The sequence below is a fragment of the Bombus bifarius genome, unplaced genomic scaffold (genome assembly GCF_011952205.1).
Source record: "Bombus bifarius isolate JDL3187 unplaced genomic scaffold, Bbif_JDL3187 scf7180000008213, whole genome shotgun sequence".
Classification (NCBI taxonomy): Eukaryota; Metazoa; Arthropoda; class Insecta; order Hymenoptera; family Apidae; genus Bombus; species Bombus bifarius.
Genome location: NW_022884516.1, coordinates 221,174 through 239,381, shown reverse-complemented (window position 1 = coordinate 239,381; position 18,208 = coordinate 221,174). Strand labels below are relative to the sequence as shown.

General features: G+C 41.9%; 1 protein-coding gene across 2 annotated transcripts in view; it reads left to right on the top strand.

Annotated features, from left to right (window-relative positions):
• The window catches only part of LOC117210980 (sodium/hydrogen exchanger 9B2), a 93,654-nt gene that overhangs the window by 43,550 nt on the left and 31,896 nt on the right, over positions 1 to 18,208 (top strand). For both annotated transcript variants that reach the window (XM_033454484.1, XM_033454483.1), the window contains exon 3: positions 13,283 to 13,547. In XM_033454484.1, the coding sequence (XP_033310375.1) occupies positions 13,283 to 13,547 (265 nt within the window). The remainder of the gene's footprint in view (positions 1 to 13,282; positions 13,548 to 18,208) is intronic.

Below are 18,208 nucleotides of genomic sequence, written 5' to 3'. Positions count from 1 at the left end.
AGCAGTCTATAAAATTCCTTCGGGAGCGCACCCGGGAGACACCCATCCGCTTCCTTCTATCTCGTGGACTTTTTACAGGAACGTGGTCTGCGACGACAAGATGTCGCGGCCGACGAAGACATAGAGCCGTCAACCTACGGCTTCCGGTTTGGCTTCTCGCGATTTTATTCCTCCACCGACCAGCCACGTGTCACTGAAACATTTACACCGTGTCGTGCAGCTTGTAGCCTCGTGATTTACGATATTTCTTTCCCTTCTTTTTCCTTCGATAGTTGTAAAATTGATCTTCAATTTTTTAACGCGATTGCTCCCGTCGCGTCGTTTCTTTCTCTCACTTTTTATTCTTAAAGTAGCATCTTTCGCCACTCGAATAACTTTTAACGTATCCAGGAAGATAGCCGATTAATAAAATCGTTAAGAATAATTCACGAAGAATAATCGAAATCGGAGAAATTAATTCGCAATTGTTCCGCCAATGTTCTGAAAAACGTACAATTATTTATATGTATAACGAAGTTACGGACGATGTTTGTTTCTCGTGTTCGACTGATATCGAAAGGGAACACCGATAGCAATACCGAATAAAAGGTAAATGCCTTCAAATCGATTTAGATGGACTACATTTCTTTTGCAAATACGATAAATTACGGATAGGTTACACGAGTTTAAACGAAAGATTAGCTTCGTATTATTATTAGCACGAGTTTCCTAGAATTTATTCTAGAAAATTGTACAGTGCTGTTTCGTAGAATCCTCCTTAATAGATTATGTACTAGCAATCTTCTATTTATTTATTCATTCGTTTATTTATTACATATCGCGGCAAAGTCTTCGCATTAACTTTTACGCAAAGTTCTTACGTTACAAATGTACCCGTTTATCAAAAAGATTAGGAAAACGATATACGCGACAATATGATAATTTTTCTAATCAGACGCGTAAACGGATTACTTCGATATAGTCTTTCGCTCTGTGTTCCGTGTTCGAACGTTTAACCGCGTGTCTTGCAAATTGGTGCAAACAAGGGCCTGTATTTGACGTTTAATCGTCGGTAGACGTCTAAACATCGACAAGCGTTCAACTTCGAGTCGACAACGACGCTAGGATTGATTTGGATGGATCTGTCAAATTCGACGAGTATATACAGTTGTTTAACAAGAAAAAAAAACCACCAATCTATCCGTTTCGTATCGATTCGATAAATATTAATTTTTATTTTCGTAAAGCACGGAAACTTAATTTCACGCGTAAAAGGTGATCGATACACGCGTAATTTCTATGGAAAAATTTCTAGAAGAAAGATCACTAGACGAACCCTACGACGAAAAACGCTTTTCTACTTAGATAGGTATCGATGCATAGAACGTAGACGCTTTATTTAGAAGAATCAAGGAAATCTAAGTTTCAGCTCGCCGCCTGTTGGCGATTTGTTCGTTACATCGCGATCGTACAAATACGGTACAAGTTGCGTTATCCAAAATTTCGTTCAGCTGAAAAGTTCGTCTGAAACTCTATATGGAAGACAAAACTTACGATCGAGATATACGTCTATAGATCGAGACCCATTGAAATACTCATCGTTCGTGCATAACGCGACAGAATCGTTACAACGTCGATTATTCGCGATACATCCTTTGAAATTCCGTGCTGCCGAAACGAAACATCGACAAAGCGATCCAGTTGATTAGTTCGCGACACAGAGGCTTTCGCGTTCTCATCGAAGAATCCAACTCTATACGCATACTTCCAGAGTCGTCGCAACAAAGTCGATCGCTCGAGTCGATAAGCGTTCGACCGTGGTTCCGACCGCTTTGCCAGATCGGCCGATGGATGTTTGCACATTGCACAGGTATAGAACGCGGCTTGGTCTATCTAAGCGAGCGTGCCCGGTGAATCGCTTACGTGTTTGGTCAGCTTTACCCGCGTTACCTATCATCCTCTACCCGGCGTAAACATCCGGTCGGAGGGTTTATTATGGTAAAAGAGGAAGCCCAAATGCTTAGATTTTCCCTAGTCGCCGTACCTTTGCCTCCAAACTGGAAGGAAACGAATTCGTTTTCACCGATTCGTTGACAACATCGTCGTCCACACGAAGACCAATTCCAACGTTTCTAATTCAACGACGTTTCGTCAAAAACTCGACTTTCGAACAATAACGACCTAGTATACGCGTGTGATAAATTTTCTTTTCGACAAATTTTATTCCACGTTTTCGACTTATTCTCACACGTGAGAGAACCTATCGTCGATTATTTACTCCTGTTCGATCCGAGCGAAACTGTACGACTGGCTACCGTTCGTAGAAATGTGTCGTAGAAATCCATATTTTGAACAACTTTCAACCGATTATTAATCAGCATAAATTACGAACATCATCCTTCTTGCTCCTACATTTTATGCAATTACAACTGTGCGATACGTAGATCGAGAAGCAACAACAAAGAAAGAAACGCGACGACGATATTCTTCCATCGAGCGAATTCCTCAAAATACGAACAAACGACTCGCTATCGAAGCAAGTACTCCGGAAAGATGGCTGAATAACATATTTCGGAAAATGACAATATCGCGATAACTCGACGCGATCACGCGTATTCCGAATATGTACAGTGTGCATCTATTTTCAAATTTGCGCGATCGATCGAGCTATCGCCATATAAACTGAAATAAAACGACAGTTAGCATCGATCGAGATATCGAAATTTTACTTGTTTACACTTCTGACTTACGCTAGACTTACGACGACGCTTATTACGTTGTATAAAATTATTTTTACGTTCACGTCAGCCGAACCCTTAATCGCGTGTATCTAAGATAAGAAGCAAGAAACTAGAAAAATGTCTACAACAGTTCCTTTATCGAAATAAAAGCGTCTAATACACCTGCATATGTATCGGTGTACCTGTTCTTTTATCATTAGGGATTAGCAACAGATAATCTTTTTATTACGCTTGTTAGTTCTTCGGTTCTCTACGAAAATAATAAGTTCTAGGTAATTGTAAACTTTTGTTCTGTATACTTCCATTTCTTATTCTACCAATGCATTACTGTGCAATGTTTTAATTAAGTAATCTCAAAATATACGTACATATATTGATGTTTCCTTTAAAATTCCTATTCTCAAATTCACCTATGACTTTACCAATCGATCGAATCGTTGTTTAAAAGCCGTACGAAGAATACCGATAACTTTGTATACACACGTAGCAACAAATGCTACTTGTATACGTAGGACGATCGAAATTTTGTTCAAAGGTCATCGCTATAGAAGCGCGTAATTACCTAATTATCGCGCGCTCTGATCTTAGGATATTTCCTCGCGGAGATCCGGTTGTAGAGTCGATGATATAAGTAACAGGGTCGAGCAGCCACTAGAACATTGTCGCAATTTTCGTATCAAAAGTTGGTGTCTATCTACCGAACCAGGGCGAACACGTTGCACGTATTAGTTGGTTCAACGTGCCGCGAAACACTTGTCCCCGTTTAACTGGCGCGTATTAATCCATTTTAAAATTCAGCTACTTTATCCATACGTAGCATGTAACGTGTATACGCACTTACGAGCGATACACGTACACTCGAGAGTCTCTTTATCTCTTGGTCGGCTTGGTCGGCTTGGTCGGCTTGGTCGGCTTCGTCACAAGTCGCTCCTCGAAATCATTTCTTTTCAAAAGCTTCGAGCCACGTTTGTAACAACAACAGCGGCAAGCACGGGTAGGGAGGGTTTAACAGCGAGTTTAAGGGAGAACATTGGCCATTGGATGAGAATTCGCGTAATTCGTTCAACGTTGTTACTCTCAATGCGCACAAGGGTCGCTCGCGGCAAAAGTGCAAATCTTTTTAGCATTCGAGTGGAAATTTTATATTCTTAAAGCTTCCGATGAAAAAGCCATTGGCTATAGTTTGATATTCTCGTAGAAAAGGATACAACACTATCCTTACCAAATGCCGTACAAGTCGTACGCCGTAGAAAATTGGCTATCGAGAACTCTGTCTCGTTCTTTCGTTAATCCGCTTCATAATCGTGCGTTTATTCTTCTTACAAAAATTTCTCTTCCGATATTCGCCAGTCTTCCGTTATTACAGCTACTTTGTTATATCAAGCGTCTAGTTACTCGTCGTCTACGAGTTCTTTTAATTAACAACGTTTAAGCTACATGGCCCGGGGCAAAAGCTAGAAAAACCTATACGTACGTACAGGACAGGACAGATAGACGAATGGACAAAGTCGAAAAAGATCGTTGTCTCCGTGTTTGTCCAAGCACGTTAAAAGGTAGTGCGTTTTTCTGCGTTGGTCGTGCGACGCTAGATTTACGCCCGATACTACATACTCGTAGAACCTCGAGTAGTCCTCGGAAGAACGACGAAAATACACGTATCGTAAGAATACGTATCGTCTCGGTGTTACTCTTGAACATTATTTAGTATAATATGACAAATTTACGTTGAAATCACACATGTATGTTATCGGCAGAAAAATATCTTAGAAGAAGGCACTGGTAGAAGCAACTTTTACATATTTATGATATTACGTACGTAGCGGCGCGCGTCTCGGGTTTGTTTCGTCCAAGCACGGCAAGACAGCTTCGGAGCTTCTAAGGTGTATTCGACGTGCTGTAAGGTCGATCGACCGTGATGAAATCGACGAAAACATCCGATCGCGTGGAAACCGAGCGGCAACTTTCCCCTTCTTCCAGTCGAATTAGACGACAAACGCTTTGGTTCACGTTTCGTGAACATCCGACATTTCACAACTATCGTTGTATACAGGGTGGTTGGTAACTGGAGGTACAAGCGGAAAGGGGGTGATTCTACGCGAAAAAAGAAGTCGAAAATATAGAATAAAAATTATTCGTTCGAGGCTTTGTTTTCGAGAAAATCGACTTTAAATTTTCGCTCGGTACGCGTGCGGTACGTTGTAACGGATCTCACTGTAGATCGTTGTCTCGATGGAAAAATTTAAAAAAAAGAAAAAGAAATAAAAAAAAATTTTTAACCCCTTTTCCGCTTGTACCACCAGTTACCAACCACCCTGTATAATAAACGTAATTCTTTCGAAGATTCGAAACGACTTTTACAACGATTTACAACGACATTTCGTTAGACATCGACGCTGGAGAATTAGAAAAGTTTTTAGTAAAATCTTCCGTTTCGTCTCGATGGTGCGTTCGTATTGCCAAGCGTAATCGAAATCACGCGTAAAGGTCGTTGAAAATAGAGAGACGAAGAAATACGAAGAAAGGAAGAAACATTCAGTCGTACAAACGCATAGTCGAAGATTATTTTAATCGTCATGTTTTCAACAATGTTACAAGATACGCGTATAAACGAGGAAAAAGTTTAAGCGAAAGATAACGACAATTGCCACTAGATATTCCAACATTGTGCAATACTTTTAAGCCGTTGTTTGTTTACTAATTTGTTTACTAATTTCGCGATAATATAATCGATCTGATACTTTCAAAGCCATTGCGATACAGAAGGCAATGTTGTTACGTTGAATACAGAAAACGGTGAAACTTTAGTTCTTTACGTACGCTTTCCTGCGCGTAATTAATTCGCCATCTACGTGCGTTTCTAAACGCGTTGTCTAAAGCAAAACAGCCAAAAACGACTATCTCGCACAGACTGTACGATCTTCTACGTTCCACTGTTAAATTACCATGCAACTGTCGGAATTGAAACTCGTATATCACGACGTTCAACGTGAATCTAGCAGTCCCAAGAGAAGCCGAAAGACAATCGTTCGCGGTTCGATTCGCAACGTGGAGCAATACAGAAGCCGAATCGCGTTGCGCTTCGATATTGCATCGAGGTATCCGCACCGCGTCCGACCCAAGCTATTACGTCTACGCAAATGTTGCCGTGATGTAAATCTGTCGGGGAATGGCCGACCTCGAAATTGCACGGCCTAACCGATACCGCAGCAGCTCATTAGCTGGTCGCTCGTTTCACAAGCCGCATTTTCTATCTCGAGCGAACCATTTCCAATCTTCTTCGTCTTTCTCTCTTTTCTCGACGCTAGAGAGCCACCCATCTATATTAAAAGATATAAACAACTCGTATAAACTGACCTAATCGTTAAACGTTAGGATCCGATCGATGCGATGAAAATAAACGAGTGCGCATTAAAGTAGACGAATTTGAACAAACGCAAGCGTTAATTTCGTTAAACGTATATGCGCGATCGAACAACTCGTGGCTGTGCTCCATCGTGTATTACACTTCATGGATTCGGTATTCATGGATGGTCTCGCCGTGTTCCTCTTTTACGAGTCCTCTCTCCTCTCGTAAACGAATAGACGAAGATACGTTGGTGGTAGTGGGTGGTAGGTAATCAGCAGGCTTCGTCGATCAGTGATCGGTTATTTTATCGAGATTCGTTTACTATACGCGCAACGGGAAGAGAGAGAGAGAGAGAGAGAAATCTCACCTGTGCGATGGAGTGTTGCGGTGGAACGATGTTTTCACATAGCCTCTCGGGGAAATATTAATAAAGGGTGCTCCGAAACACGTGGTACAACACGCGTGGAGAGTCGGTTGGTGTAAAAAAAAGGGAGGGAAATAAATCGAAACGGTGGAATAAAACATCGTGTACGAAGTTTCCGTTGTCGGAAACGTTGATTCACGGAGAGCCAACTCTTTCCCTCGGATGGTTGTTTGCAAAGGTATTCTAGTTGTCCTGGCATGTTTACGCCCAGGTTGGAGGGTAGTTGACGTGGTTCGAGCTATCGGTTCTTTTTTATTTATTTTTTCTTTTTTTTTTTTTTTTTTTTTTTTAGTAAGGGATTGTCGAGAATCTCGTGTGGAATCGAGAGTGCCGAACTGTCGAACAGCGAAGCTCGATTTTTCGAATACAAACCCGCGTTCTCCCTCGAACGTACCCGCATTTACTCGTTCGTTTCCGATACGATATAATTCAGTTTGTTTAATTTTTCAGCCACCACACCGATGACCGAAGCTCGTACAGAACGATTAAAAGAGATTCAACAACGCTATATATATATATATATATATATATATATATATATATATACATGTATGGGTGTGCGTAGATCTGGTAACGCTTAAATATTTTCAGCAATTCGTGTCAGACCGGTAGGCATTTCGAATTGTCGTGGACGCGTCGCGCTAGTCGATAAATCGGAACGTTGGATTCGCCGGTACCGTTGCTGCGTTCGCTTATACGTCCTCGCGACCTTTTTTTACAGTTTACAGGTTCCCAGGGTTCCTGTGACGGGAGACATCGCGTCAAGACCCGACTTGATCTCTTGCGTTTTAAAATTCGCTAAAATAACGCTAAAAATACAATATAATACGGAGAATACAGAAATTTTGGCAAGTTTCTGTGAACGGAAGAATCGCCGATCTCGTTCGCACGTTCGTAGCGAGACGATCGAAACAAGTCGAACTACCAAATCCTAGATCACGTCCTTCCAGATTCCCTTCGATCCCGGCGGTATTCTTTTCATCCTCCGAGACCTAATGACGCGTCGAAGATGCTCGTTAAACGGACTTCTTGGCTCTTCCACGATGGTCGATTCCGCGAGTCTGCGGTCGTCCAGAGGGGCCGTAAATCGGTAACTATCGATAGAGCGTGCAAGGTTTGTCACTGCTAAAACCGTGACACAAAAGCGACGTTCGACTTTGAGATTGAAAGTTTCCTCGTAGGCTTACTTTGCGTAAAACATATGGCTGTGTAATTTTATTCCACGTATATTCTATAGTTTTCGAGATTTTCTTTCCCTTTAAAGTCATCTTCGAGGAAAGAAATTTTCGCGTTAAGCATCTATTCGTATTTTACCGTAAAAAAATGTATCTTATCGTTATGTTATTGTTGCCACTCGGTTTGTAAAAGTATCGCTTGTATATTGGCGATAAAGCGAAAAGTGGCGATGCCTTCCTTTTTTATTAGATCGGCTGCGTACGAACAAAGGTTACAAAAGTTGGTAATCTGGAAGATTATGTTATCGAAGTGATTATTATACTAGGAGATCCAAAAAAATCGTCGTATACCATTGTCTATGACACTCGTAGATTTCTCGTATTTTTCCGCGTTCGACCACTCGAATCGTACGTATATGGTGTTATCATTCACAGGTTCGGTATAGAAAACATAGCGTGAGTTATACAGGGAAACTTATCTCGATATACACTTGGCTGCGACGTCAGTTGGACAAATTTTTGAATTACGTGCGCACCAAGATCGAACACGAACTTGTCATTTTCTAGCTTTATAGAATAGAGGTGTATTATCGCGTTTGAACGTTCGAAAGTTTTAGAGCCTGAAAATGCAGAAATCCGTCTTCGTCCATGTACGACCATTTGAAAATTTGCAAACACGAAAATTATAGAACGTGCGAGATTCATTTTTTGTTCTCGTTTAATTTCTTACGTCAAATAACTGACAAATAACGAAATCTCGTCTCTCTCGTCGATTAATCGCGATTCGCGAAAACTTGGACCGTCATAGTTTACTGAAGGCAGCGGATGAACGATGTTCGCGGCCATTGTATAAACGGTAATAAGCTTGTAACGTTACGTAATAGTAGATGGCTTCGTCGCTGACACGCGTGTATACGCGCATTACAGACACACGCTGACTGGTTGCACGTACCACGTAGCGAGCGTTTCCTCTTTAAGTCAAACCTTTAAATCGATTAAAATATTAACGTTTAGAGAATGCCCCATATTTTTATTGCCACTTCAACTCGACCAGTTTTAACATTGATCATCTGTAAAAAGCCGGAGCAAGTAATTCTCCGTACGCGACTTGGAAAGGAAATGTCGGGCCTTCGAAACGGAATACCATTCGATCATCTGACAAAGGCGAATTAATAACCTGCAGAGAAAAATAGATATAAAAGTAAAGAGTGGCTGCGATTGCGGACGCACGCGGTTTGCACGTGTAATCGACTCGTCGTAATCATCGATTAAGTGGCACGACCAGGGTCCAAGTCCGCGAGCTTGTGGATGAACAGATCGCAGACGCGGGAAACGTGGGTGGCATCGATCGCGCGGATCGAGATTATCGAGGGTCGCGCCGGCATGCCAGGAATCCTGGCGTTTCTGGGTTAGAGGCGTTAAGGCCGATTCGTACGAATGCATGCAGGGTACGCGACCCGTACTTGGTTCGATCGATAACGCCTGCCACGCTCTCCGTACACCTAGTCCAAAGCGAATTTAGAGTCCATTGCGGCCGCCGTTGCGACTTTGATTATTCCATTATCGATTACTATTCGTTCGAAATGGTCGTCGGAATCGTACGTTTCGAGATCGTTGCTTTAGTCTAAAAAAAATACTTTTCGACGTAACTTTTCCGTTTAAACGCGGAGTAACTAACCAATTAATCGAGATAATAATCGAAATAGGATAACGCGTACGCCGAGCTACAACGCGCGTCTGTCTTTTCACGTTGCACGCGCAAACGGTCAAAGCAAAACATATAGGATACGCGGGCCTCTTAGGTGCAGCGTACGTTCCGTAGGGTTGATGAAATTTTCGGCAAAATGTAGCCGATGGTTGGAATTCGATAAGACGATAACGCGCTCGGACCGATGCGACGAGTAGCGAGAGGAAGATGATCGGTGAAACACACGGAGAACAGATTTGTAAGTCTAGTCCCGGAAAAAGGAGGTCGGGGCCAACCACGACCGAACAACGAACGATTGGATCTACTGGGGCGTAAAGCTTGGCTGGTGGTGGGTGTTGTTGTTTTCTGCGCATTACAGCGAACCATTAATTCAAATTAGAGCACGTTTCGCTGGTTCACCGGTAGCCCGGCATAGATGTAGGTCAAGTGTTCTTCGCGCGACACATTTTGGCCGCGGAACAACGAACTGGCCAACGAATGCCCGCCAAATAATAGTTGCTGCCAAGCAACGTTTTGTCCACGTGCTATTGTACTCTGGCAACGACTCTTCTTCTTCCTCTTATATACCGCGGTTATCTTCTTTTCCTCAGAGAGAAAGGGACAGGTGGAGAAGAGGCAAGGCAGTAAAGAGCAAGAGAGAGGGTAAAGTTTTCATTAAGCTTTCGTCGAGCCGATCTTTTCGATTAATTGCGCCGGTGATAATAAAAAATATAAATAGTATAGCAAAGTATACATTTTCTCAGAAGCTTCTCCTTTAGGCGATGGAAATTTTTCTTTCGCAGCTTCTTTCCGACGCCCGGTAACATCTAATCCGTGTATCGAAGAATGAAATTTTCCAACTGCGAATCCTACGCTCCATATTAAACTTTGATCGTACTTTAGAAGAAACGACAGAAAGAAATACGACGAGTATTTAATCGAATCCAATTAATTTAATTACGTTTTCTTTTTCCTTCCGATATCTTGATTCTTATTTCTACAAACTAAAATAGGTACATACCTCTTCTCGATATCGATACGTCGCTTAAAAGATTAACCTTTTGCCAACTCGTGAAACATTTCGCACGAATCCCCGAATGATTTAAACGTATCTCGAAAAAGCTAATCGTAGGAAACGTGCGAGGAACGTAACAGTTTTGTGAAATTATTTACGCGATAGTAATTTTGATTGAAACTCTATTTACGACGAGCTCTGATTATGAAAATTCCTATATTTTTTATCTGATTATACCTTCTCTTTAATCGACATCGAAACGAAATTCATTTTAGTTCGCTATGGCGTCAAATTTAACACGTTTTTTTATCGATCGTATTTAGTAATTCGCTTGAATTCTAACCGTATAAAGTCGGTTATCCGTAGAAACAACGTTATTTAGATAGTGGAGTCGATATTCTACAAGTTGAATTTTATGCGCTTACAAAGGAAAAAGATTATAATTCGGATAACAACTCTTTCGGTAATTTCAGATCAAAGAATGAATAATACGAAGAGCGTACTAATACAATTATATACTAAGAAATAAGATCAGATCGCAACGAGGATATAAATAAAATGAAATTTTCATACGACGGTACTCGGGTACGTAATTTCAAAGTCACACGATGCTATAGAGGGTTAATTGTAATCGTCGTTTACGTGAAACATGGCTACAGACTAAGGATCGGTAGTTCAAATCAAGTTGCATTGTGTGGCATCTTGGCCGGACCTGGCACAACAAGAAGAATAGAATTGTGCCGCGCGTGTTTCAGTCGGAATTTTCAACTATTTAGATAACCGCGTGGCTGAAGGCCGGCAATGGACGTTTTTCAGCGGGGCTCGGTATTCCGAGTAAAATAATCGTGAAAAACATCACCTCTTAACGGCATACGATGCTGAAATCAAAGTTTCAACTATTATCGGGCGTTCGACACACTTGCGAATCCATGGTTGACGAATTAAAATTCGAATTTGTTACGACCGTTCGCGGAGAGACGCGGTCGCGAGGAAAACGCGTCAGCGAGAGGCGTAAATTCTCGCTACGATTCGGTGAATCGACGCCGCGAAGTAGTCGTTCCCCTGTTTCGGTTAAGATAACAGAGGTGATTAAATGAATATGACACAATAGAGTAAGTTATATTTCACCGTTTATTCCAACAACTTATAACGAAGACAGTTACGCTGGTGCGTATGTACGAGATGAGTGAGTGACTGATCTACGGGTGTGTATACCCGCTCGAAGGATGTTGACCGTTCGAAGGATGTAAAATCAGTACTGTCTTGGGAGACGATGCTGTGTCGGAGGAAAGCTAAGGATGGGTGTGTCTAGCGCACGGGACCATCGGATTTGTTGGTGCCGATGTTAAGAGAGTGAGGGAATAGGCTTCGTCGTTAATCGGTTAAACGAAGGGTCTTAACCGCCCTCGAGAGAAAGTGGGTAGTAGGAGGAAAGTTGCATCATACGTGAGAAAAACTAACTTTCCCTTGTCCAGCCGTGGTAGACAATAGTCTTTAGAAATTCTTCGGATATAGACGTTTGTTTGGTTTGAAGGACCTTTACTAGGAAATCTATGAGATTTATGGAAGGTACTTGAGACTGTTGAGGGTACGCAGTGAGTATCCGAAGACATCTGGTTGCCATATTGCCCGCGGTGTGTGGCCTGGGCTAGGTAGAGTGTTACGCGACGTAACAGAATTAATACGAAAAATCTATTCAAATTTGAAAACTACTTCTTTTAGCGATAACGTACGATCAGTAGACGATCGAACAATTTCTGTTCGATCTCAATTATCGTACGATTAACATTTCGCGTTACACGACTATCAAATGTCAAACGTTTACGTACGCGTCACGATAAAACTTAATCTGTAGCTTCTTTTGTCGAACTAACGCCGTTCAACGCCCTACTTCGTGATACAAACGCACCTAGAAAGAGTCCGTTACGGAGGATAATCGTAACTCTATCGAAAAGAGAATATAACCACGTTAAAACTATCAAAGCCTTACGAATTCTCAACGAAATGGGAAACCGAATTCTCGTCGCTATGTAAATGAAAATGCACGAGGCCCAGGGAACGCAAGGCTGTTCGAATTTCGAAAAGCCGGAGAACGTACTCGACGCGAAGTCGAGTCTCGCGGATAGTTAAAGATGCCACCGACGTTAAAGATGCGAGTTTGCGGAGTCGGACCGTCCAAAACTTATCCTATTACGAGTTTCTTCGGCGAAAGAGGAACGGAGAAAAGGAAGCCGCGTTTCGGTCTGGCGAACGAGCGCCTCTGCGAGGCATCGGCAATCTCGAGAAAACGCGTCGAATTTTCGACGCGCTGTGCAAACGGAGACGCAAACTCCAACGATAAGCCGTCCCTCTGCCTCGAGACAGATTCGCGAGGGATACGTTCTCGAAGCTGAAACACGAGTGACCTGGCTGAAAAGCGCAACAGCTCCTCTAACTTGGTTGGTTCGCGAGCAAACGATTAGAAAGTAGTTAAGAGGTTAAATAAGTCGAGGATACGCGACTTTAAAGCGCGAAACCCGTTTAACTCGCATCGTCGGTCGAGTTTTCTCGAAAGTTTCGCGACATTCTTTCGCTTAAAGTTACCGCTCTGAATTTAGATAACGTTAACGACGAGTGGCCCCGATTACCTCGAACGTTTAGAAGTATTATTCGTTAAGTTTGTTAATACGAAACCGTACGAGCGAGAACGAGACCAAGTTTCAGGTCAGCTTGCTTTACTTTAGACGAGATCGAAGGTTCGGTTGAATTTAATTAGTAAATTAATAAACCAGTAGGTAAGGTCGTAAGGACTAACGTGCTGATTAAACGAAAGACTTTTTCGAAAACTTAAGGACATCGTCGAGACTCCTTTGGAAAAGAATTCGTCGTATTTCACGGTAAAAATCGGTCGCTAATCCTCGTGTTTTCTGTTACAGAAAGGTCGCTCTAGTTATTATCCTTACGAGAGCCGGTTTGGACTTGGATCCAAACGCCCTGAAGAGGTTGAAAGTTACGGTGCCGAAGCTCGGTCTAATTCCATGGGTGGTCGAAGCACTCGTCGTAGCTGTACTAACGAAATATCTTCTTAATTTGCCCTGGATATGGAGTTTCTTGCTTGGAAGCGTAGTAGCTGCTGTTTCGCCGGCCGTTGTAGTACCTTGCCTCTTCAGGTTACGTGCCAAAGGTTACGGAGTTGCCAAGGTGAGATTAAATCATCTTTTTTTTTTTTCTAACATCTCTATCAGCAACCATACGAAAATTCTTGCCGCATCGTCCATTTTAAAGAGCGAGAAAAATCCGCAACGTTCTTCCCGTATTCTTCGAAGCAGTTTCGTTCGATCAAGAGCGAAAATTCAATGTCGCGATGCGTCGGCCAGACGCGATGTGTTCACAGATAATGCCCGCCAAGTTGCATCCGTTAATCGGTAGCGCGATACGGTCGGAACACTCGTGCGTCGTAAACTTACCGAATGCACGTCCACGCTAATTAAATTTCTTTAGGACGCCGGTTCTGCACCACCGCTGCAATTTCGCGTTTCCTCGCGATGCAATTGCGCACGACGAGACGCGGGAAAAATTCGCAACTAACTCGGTGGTGGTGTGGCGGTGGTCGAGCGAACGAGTCTTTTCGCGATGCTACTAACTCTACTTTGTTTCAAAGTAACCGAGAAAGTTTCTTTCGAAATACATTTCAAATGTACGTAGCTAGCTTTCCCATACGATTCCGTGCGACATACAGTCAGCGCTAGCGAAATTGCAGCTACATTTTCTTTGGTAGATTGAATTTTCCTGAATCGAGGAATAGAAACGCGTTTCGTACGGTTAGCAGGACTTTGTGTAGTTGCATCCGTGCTATTCGAGAGATCATCAAACCACGTTGATTCCAATTTGTGCAAAATATCGTTGAATATAAGCGACGAATGTGAGAGAGAACAAAGAAGCGACGTTTGATCTATACGCGGTGCACTTCCGATTAACGCAAATTCTTTTTCCAACTATTTAACATTATCATTTCTTTGTAATTTCATAATTGCGTTCTAGATATATTAATTTTCTTTCAGTCTTTCGCAATTATCTAAGGTTCAGGACGGTTGTTGGTTCGGTGCGAGCCCATCCGTAGCGCAGCCAACGTTCCAATAAAAAATTGTCTCCCCAGTAACAACATCGCGACAATTTTTCTCCTATTCTGTACGTTTCGACCTGTTTAATCTCAGATATCGTTCACGATATTCTTGTAGCGGACAATGTTCGATAAGTACATTTCGTCATCGTCTCTGGAGAGCCCTCGCGCGTAATTAATAGATAAACGATCTTTGCAACGGCAAACGCGCGTATCTCTTCAACGCCAAGGCGAAAAGCAAGTCGAAGAACAGTCGGCTGCGTTCAAGCTACATCTATTTAGTATCGTGATCTGTTCGCGTCGTTGGATTACTTAAACTTTCAGGAGCAGAAACGTTTGCTGGGAATCGAATACGCCTAGAATCGCCGATTACGATAAATTCATCATAGATAGAAACAGCACCGGCCTGTAATTGTACAGTGGTCGTTAGATGCCGTGAAATCTGCATGGTCGAGATCCTGTTTGACGCGGGATTGGAGGAGGACCCAATACAGCGAAATAGAATAAAATACGAAATTACACGTTATTCGCGTTACTTCTCGTCTCGTTTTTCCACCTTCTCGACCTTTCCGACCTTTTCGACTTTTTCCATCGAAACGTCGAAAATGATCATTCTTCTCGTTTGTCGTTCGAAAAGGACGATCGAACGATCAAAATCTGCGACAAAATTGTTACATACAAAGAATCATTTTATTAATAAAATCAATGTTATACAATTAATAACATAGGCGTAAATACGCGTTAAAATAGAAATTTATATAACACTCGTGATAGTTAATCCGCTCCTATAATGCTTCTGATGCGGGATTAAAGACGTTATTAAATTAATTAGATTAAAAAGATCAACGTTGCGGCGGTACTTTTGCGCAGATTGCAGCAGGATGGTCTGAAATTCGAAGGATCTCTATTTACCTCGTATCAGATAGGATTACAGGTTCAACAGCGTTCCGTAATTGCGGCAGATTAAACTAGCGGCTGGATTTAGCCGGATCTTTACCGATGGAATTTACCACATAGGTTATGTTTTCCTGTCAGTTGTACTTCCGTAACAATTGTTGCCATCGAAGAAAAATATGCAAAATAAAGTAGCTCGGTATCGCCAAGGTAACAATGAAAATTGAAAACTTGGTACCGCGGTATAAAATGCTTATTGCACGATACGTAACAGACGAAATTACGAGAAACTGATTGCTTTCGTCGAACTTGCATTAACAATTGTTCTATGCTAGTCCACTTACACGCGTTATCTCGTAAACAAATCGAATCAAAATGAAATTTATCCGTATTTAGCGTATTCGTTTGAGTTACAAGCAATCCTGCCGGCTAGCCCAAATAGCTTGAAACAGAGATACATAAAGTGCACATCGATTATTTATTTCTGATTGGAAAAACGAAGAATTTATACGAAAAGAGTTTCGATTAACTGTAACTACGTATACATGCTCGTTGCTCAGCCAGTTATTCGAGACATTAATATAAAACCGCCGAAGGAACGCGTCCGAATAATCACGAAAGACAATTTCTGTCGCGGATCGTGCATCCTTGGAAAGATGCTACGAAGGTTGTCGAAGATATCGTTTGTGGATGGCCGAGTGATCGATATTCAGACGGTAGTCTTTGCCTTCGGAACGGCCTGTCAGTAACCTTTCTTATCGACGAATCGACGTATTCGTCGAATTCCCATGAATGGCTAATTCAGTACCGCCGGGGTCTGACCATAACGCCCCGTCACTACTTGTCCCACGTTGCAACTTTGCTTTCACAAATTTCGCTTCAGATTGCTTTATCATTGAAAATAATCGAGATAACCGTTGCCCGGGACCATCGTACGCGTACGAAACACTTCGTACGCGAAATCAGACACTTTGAATATCAGGAATCTATAGTAAAGCTCTAATTGATAATTTACGATTAGAAAATTATGGAGAGTACGAGACTTTTTCTATCGTATCGATATATATATATATATATATACTCGAACTGTTCGAATTATAAGCGAAAGTAAATTATTAGATTTCGACAAAGATTAGAAACAGAAGGATACATTTAACGAGAAATGCGCGATTAACGCAGCGAATGAAACGATAAATTATTAAATGTTCACTAAATGCGAATAGCGTATGCCGAACTAATTGAAAGGTTTATCATTGCAAGGCGATTTGTTATGTCAAAATTTCATTTATAACGATGTAATATTTTGTGGAAGAGAAACGATTTCTTGCGTGTTTAGACATTATACGCTATCACTTGTAAAAATTACAATTTGAAAATTTACGCGACGCGATACAGAGACATTTTCTAAAATTATAGATCCGTCATTTAGAAATATATAAGTCATCGAATTATTTTTCCCCAAGATTGTACATATTACGAAGAAAAATTCAACGAAACGCCATCGCCGTCACCGAACAGCAAACAAACAGAATCATTAAAGACAGCTCGGATGCGAAGTTTACAGTCCAGGGACAAAAGTTGGTACGTCCAGAAGATTTGACGCGTCGCAACGATACGGTCGTGTTTAAAATGATAATGTGAAAAACATTAGCGAGAACGAACTGAACGATGAAGAAGAGCGCAAACGAGGAGAGAGAGAGAGAGAGAGAGAGAGAGAGAGAGAGAGAAAGAAAGAAGCAGATAGGAGAAACAGTGGGAGGACTTAAATAATTCAGTTTAGAAAATGGAGTGGAAGCTGTTTGAAGAGTGCAAAGGCCATTCCTGGCAATGTGATATTCATGAGTCGAAAAATCTAGGCGAGACTTTTTGTTTATTCGTCGCTCTTGCGATGGAAGCAGCCGCGCGAGCGAGAAGAAATTAAACGCTTTGTCGAGAATGTGCCGAGTAATTCGCATTAACCGCGAGATCAAAAAGGTTCCCGAGGAATCAAAAAGAGGAGGTCGAGACAAAGAAAAGAGAGGGAACCCTTTCTTCGTTCTCTCGTCCCTTTCCCGCGTGCTACGTACACACGTTCGTTGTACTTTCAAGTAATCGTGTTTCTGGACGTAATTTCTGTATTTCGCTCTGGAAATAAATTTCAAACGTTTTAACGGAAGATGTGGCGCAGATAGAGGTAATTTAGAATCGCGGAGACGAGGCAAGACGCATGGTGGATATTTCATAGTTGGCGTACGCGATCGTATAAATGCTATTTTAGCGTCGTTTAGAATATTAGAGGCCATTGAGTTTTTATTTAAGTGGAAGGTTTATCGCAGATCGGGTTAGTTAAGGAGAGAACGTAACAGGCTTAAAAGGCTAGACTAATCGATTAAATTAATATTCTGTTTCGTGCATTATTCGTCGCGTGTTAAACAGATTTTCTAGATTTCTCGTTAACCGGTACTCGACCGGTACCGGTGATTTTATACTTTACGCGATACGCGCCACTGACAGCGTATCGTATTACGTGTAAAATATAAAATATACGTTAAAACGAAGCGCTGTAAAATTAAATAATTTAATGAAAATTATGGCGGACCGGTTGCGACACGCGAAGCCGCCGATCGTTTAAGCCACGTTTCGTGCTATTTTTATTCGCGGATTCGGAAATTCGCAATCATCAACGTCTTGAAATACGATTTGGCCATTCGAAAATGACCCCATTTGACTGGCCATCCACGTTTACCAAACAGCTGAACAAAGTTTCCAAGTGCCAACTGAAATGAAAAAACAGATCTCCGCTGGGTCAATGGTCCACGATAGGGCTGCGAAAAAGCCTGGGGCCGAGATACCATTCGATCGGCAATGC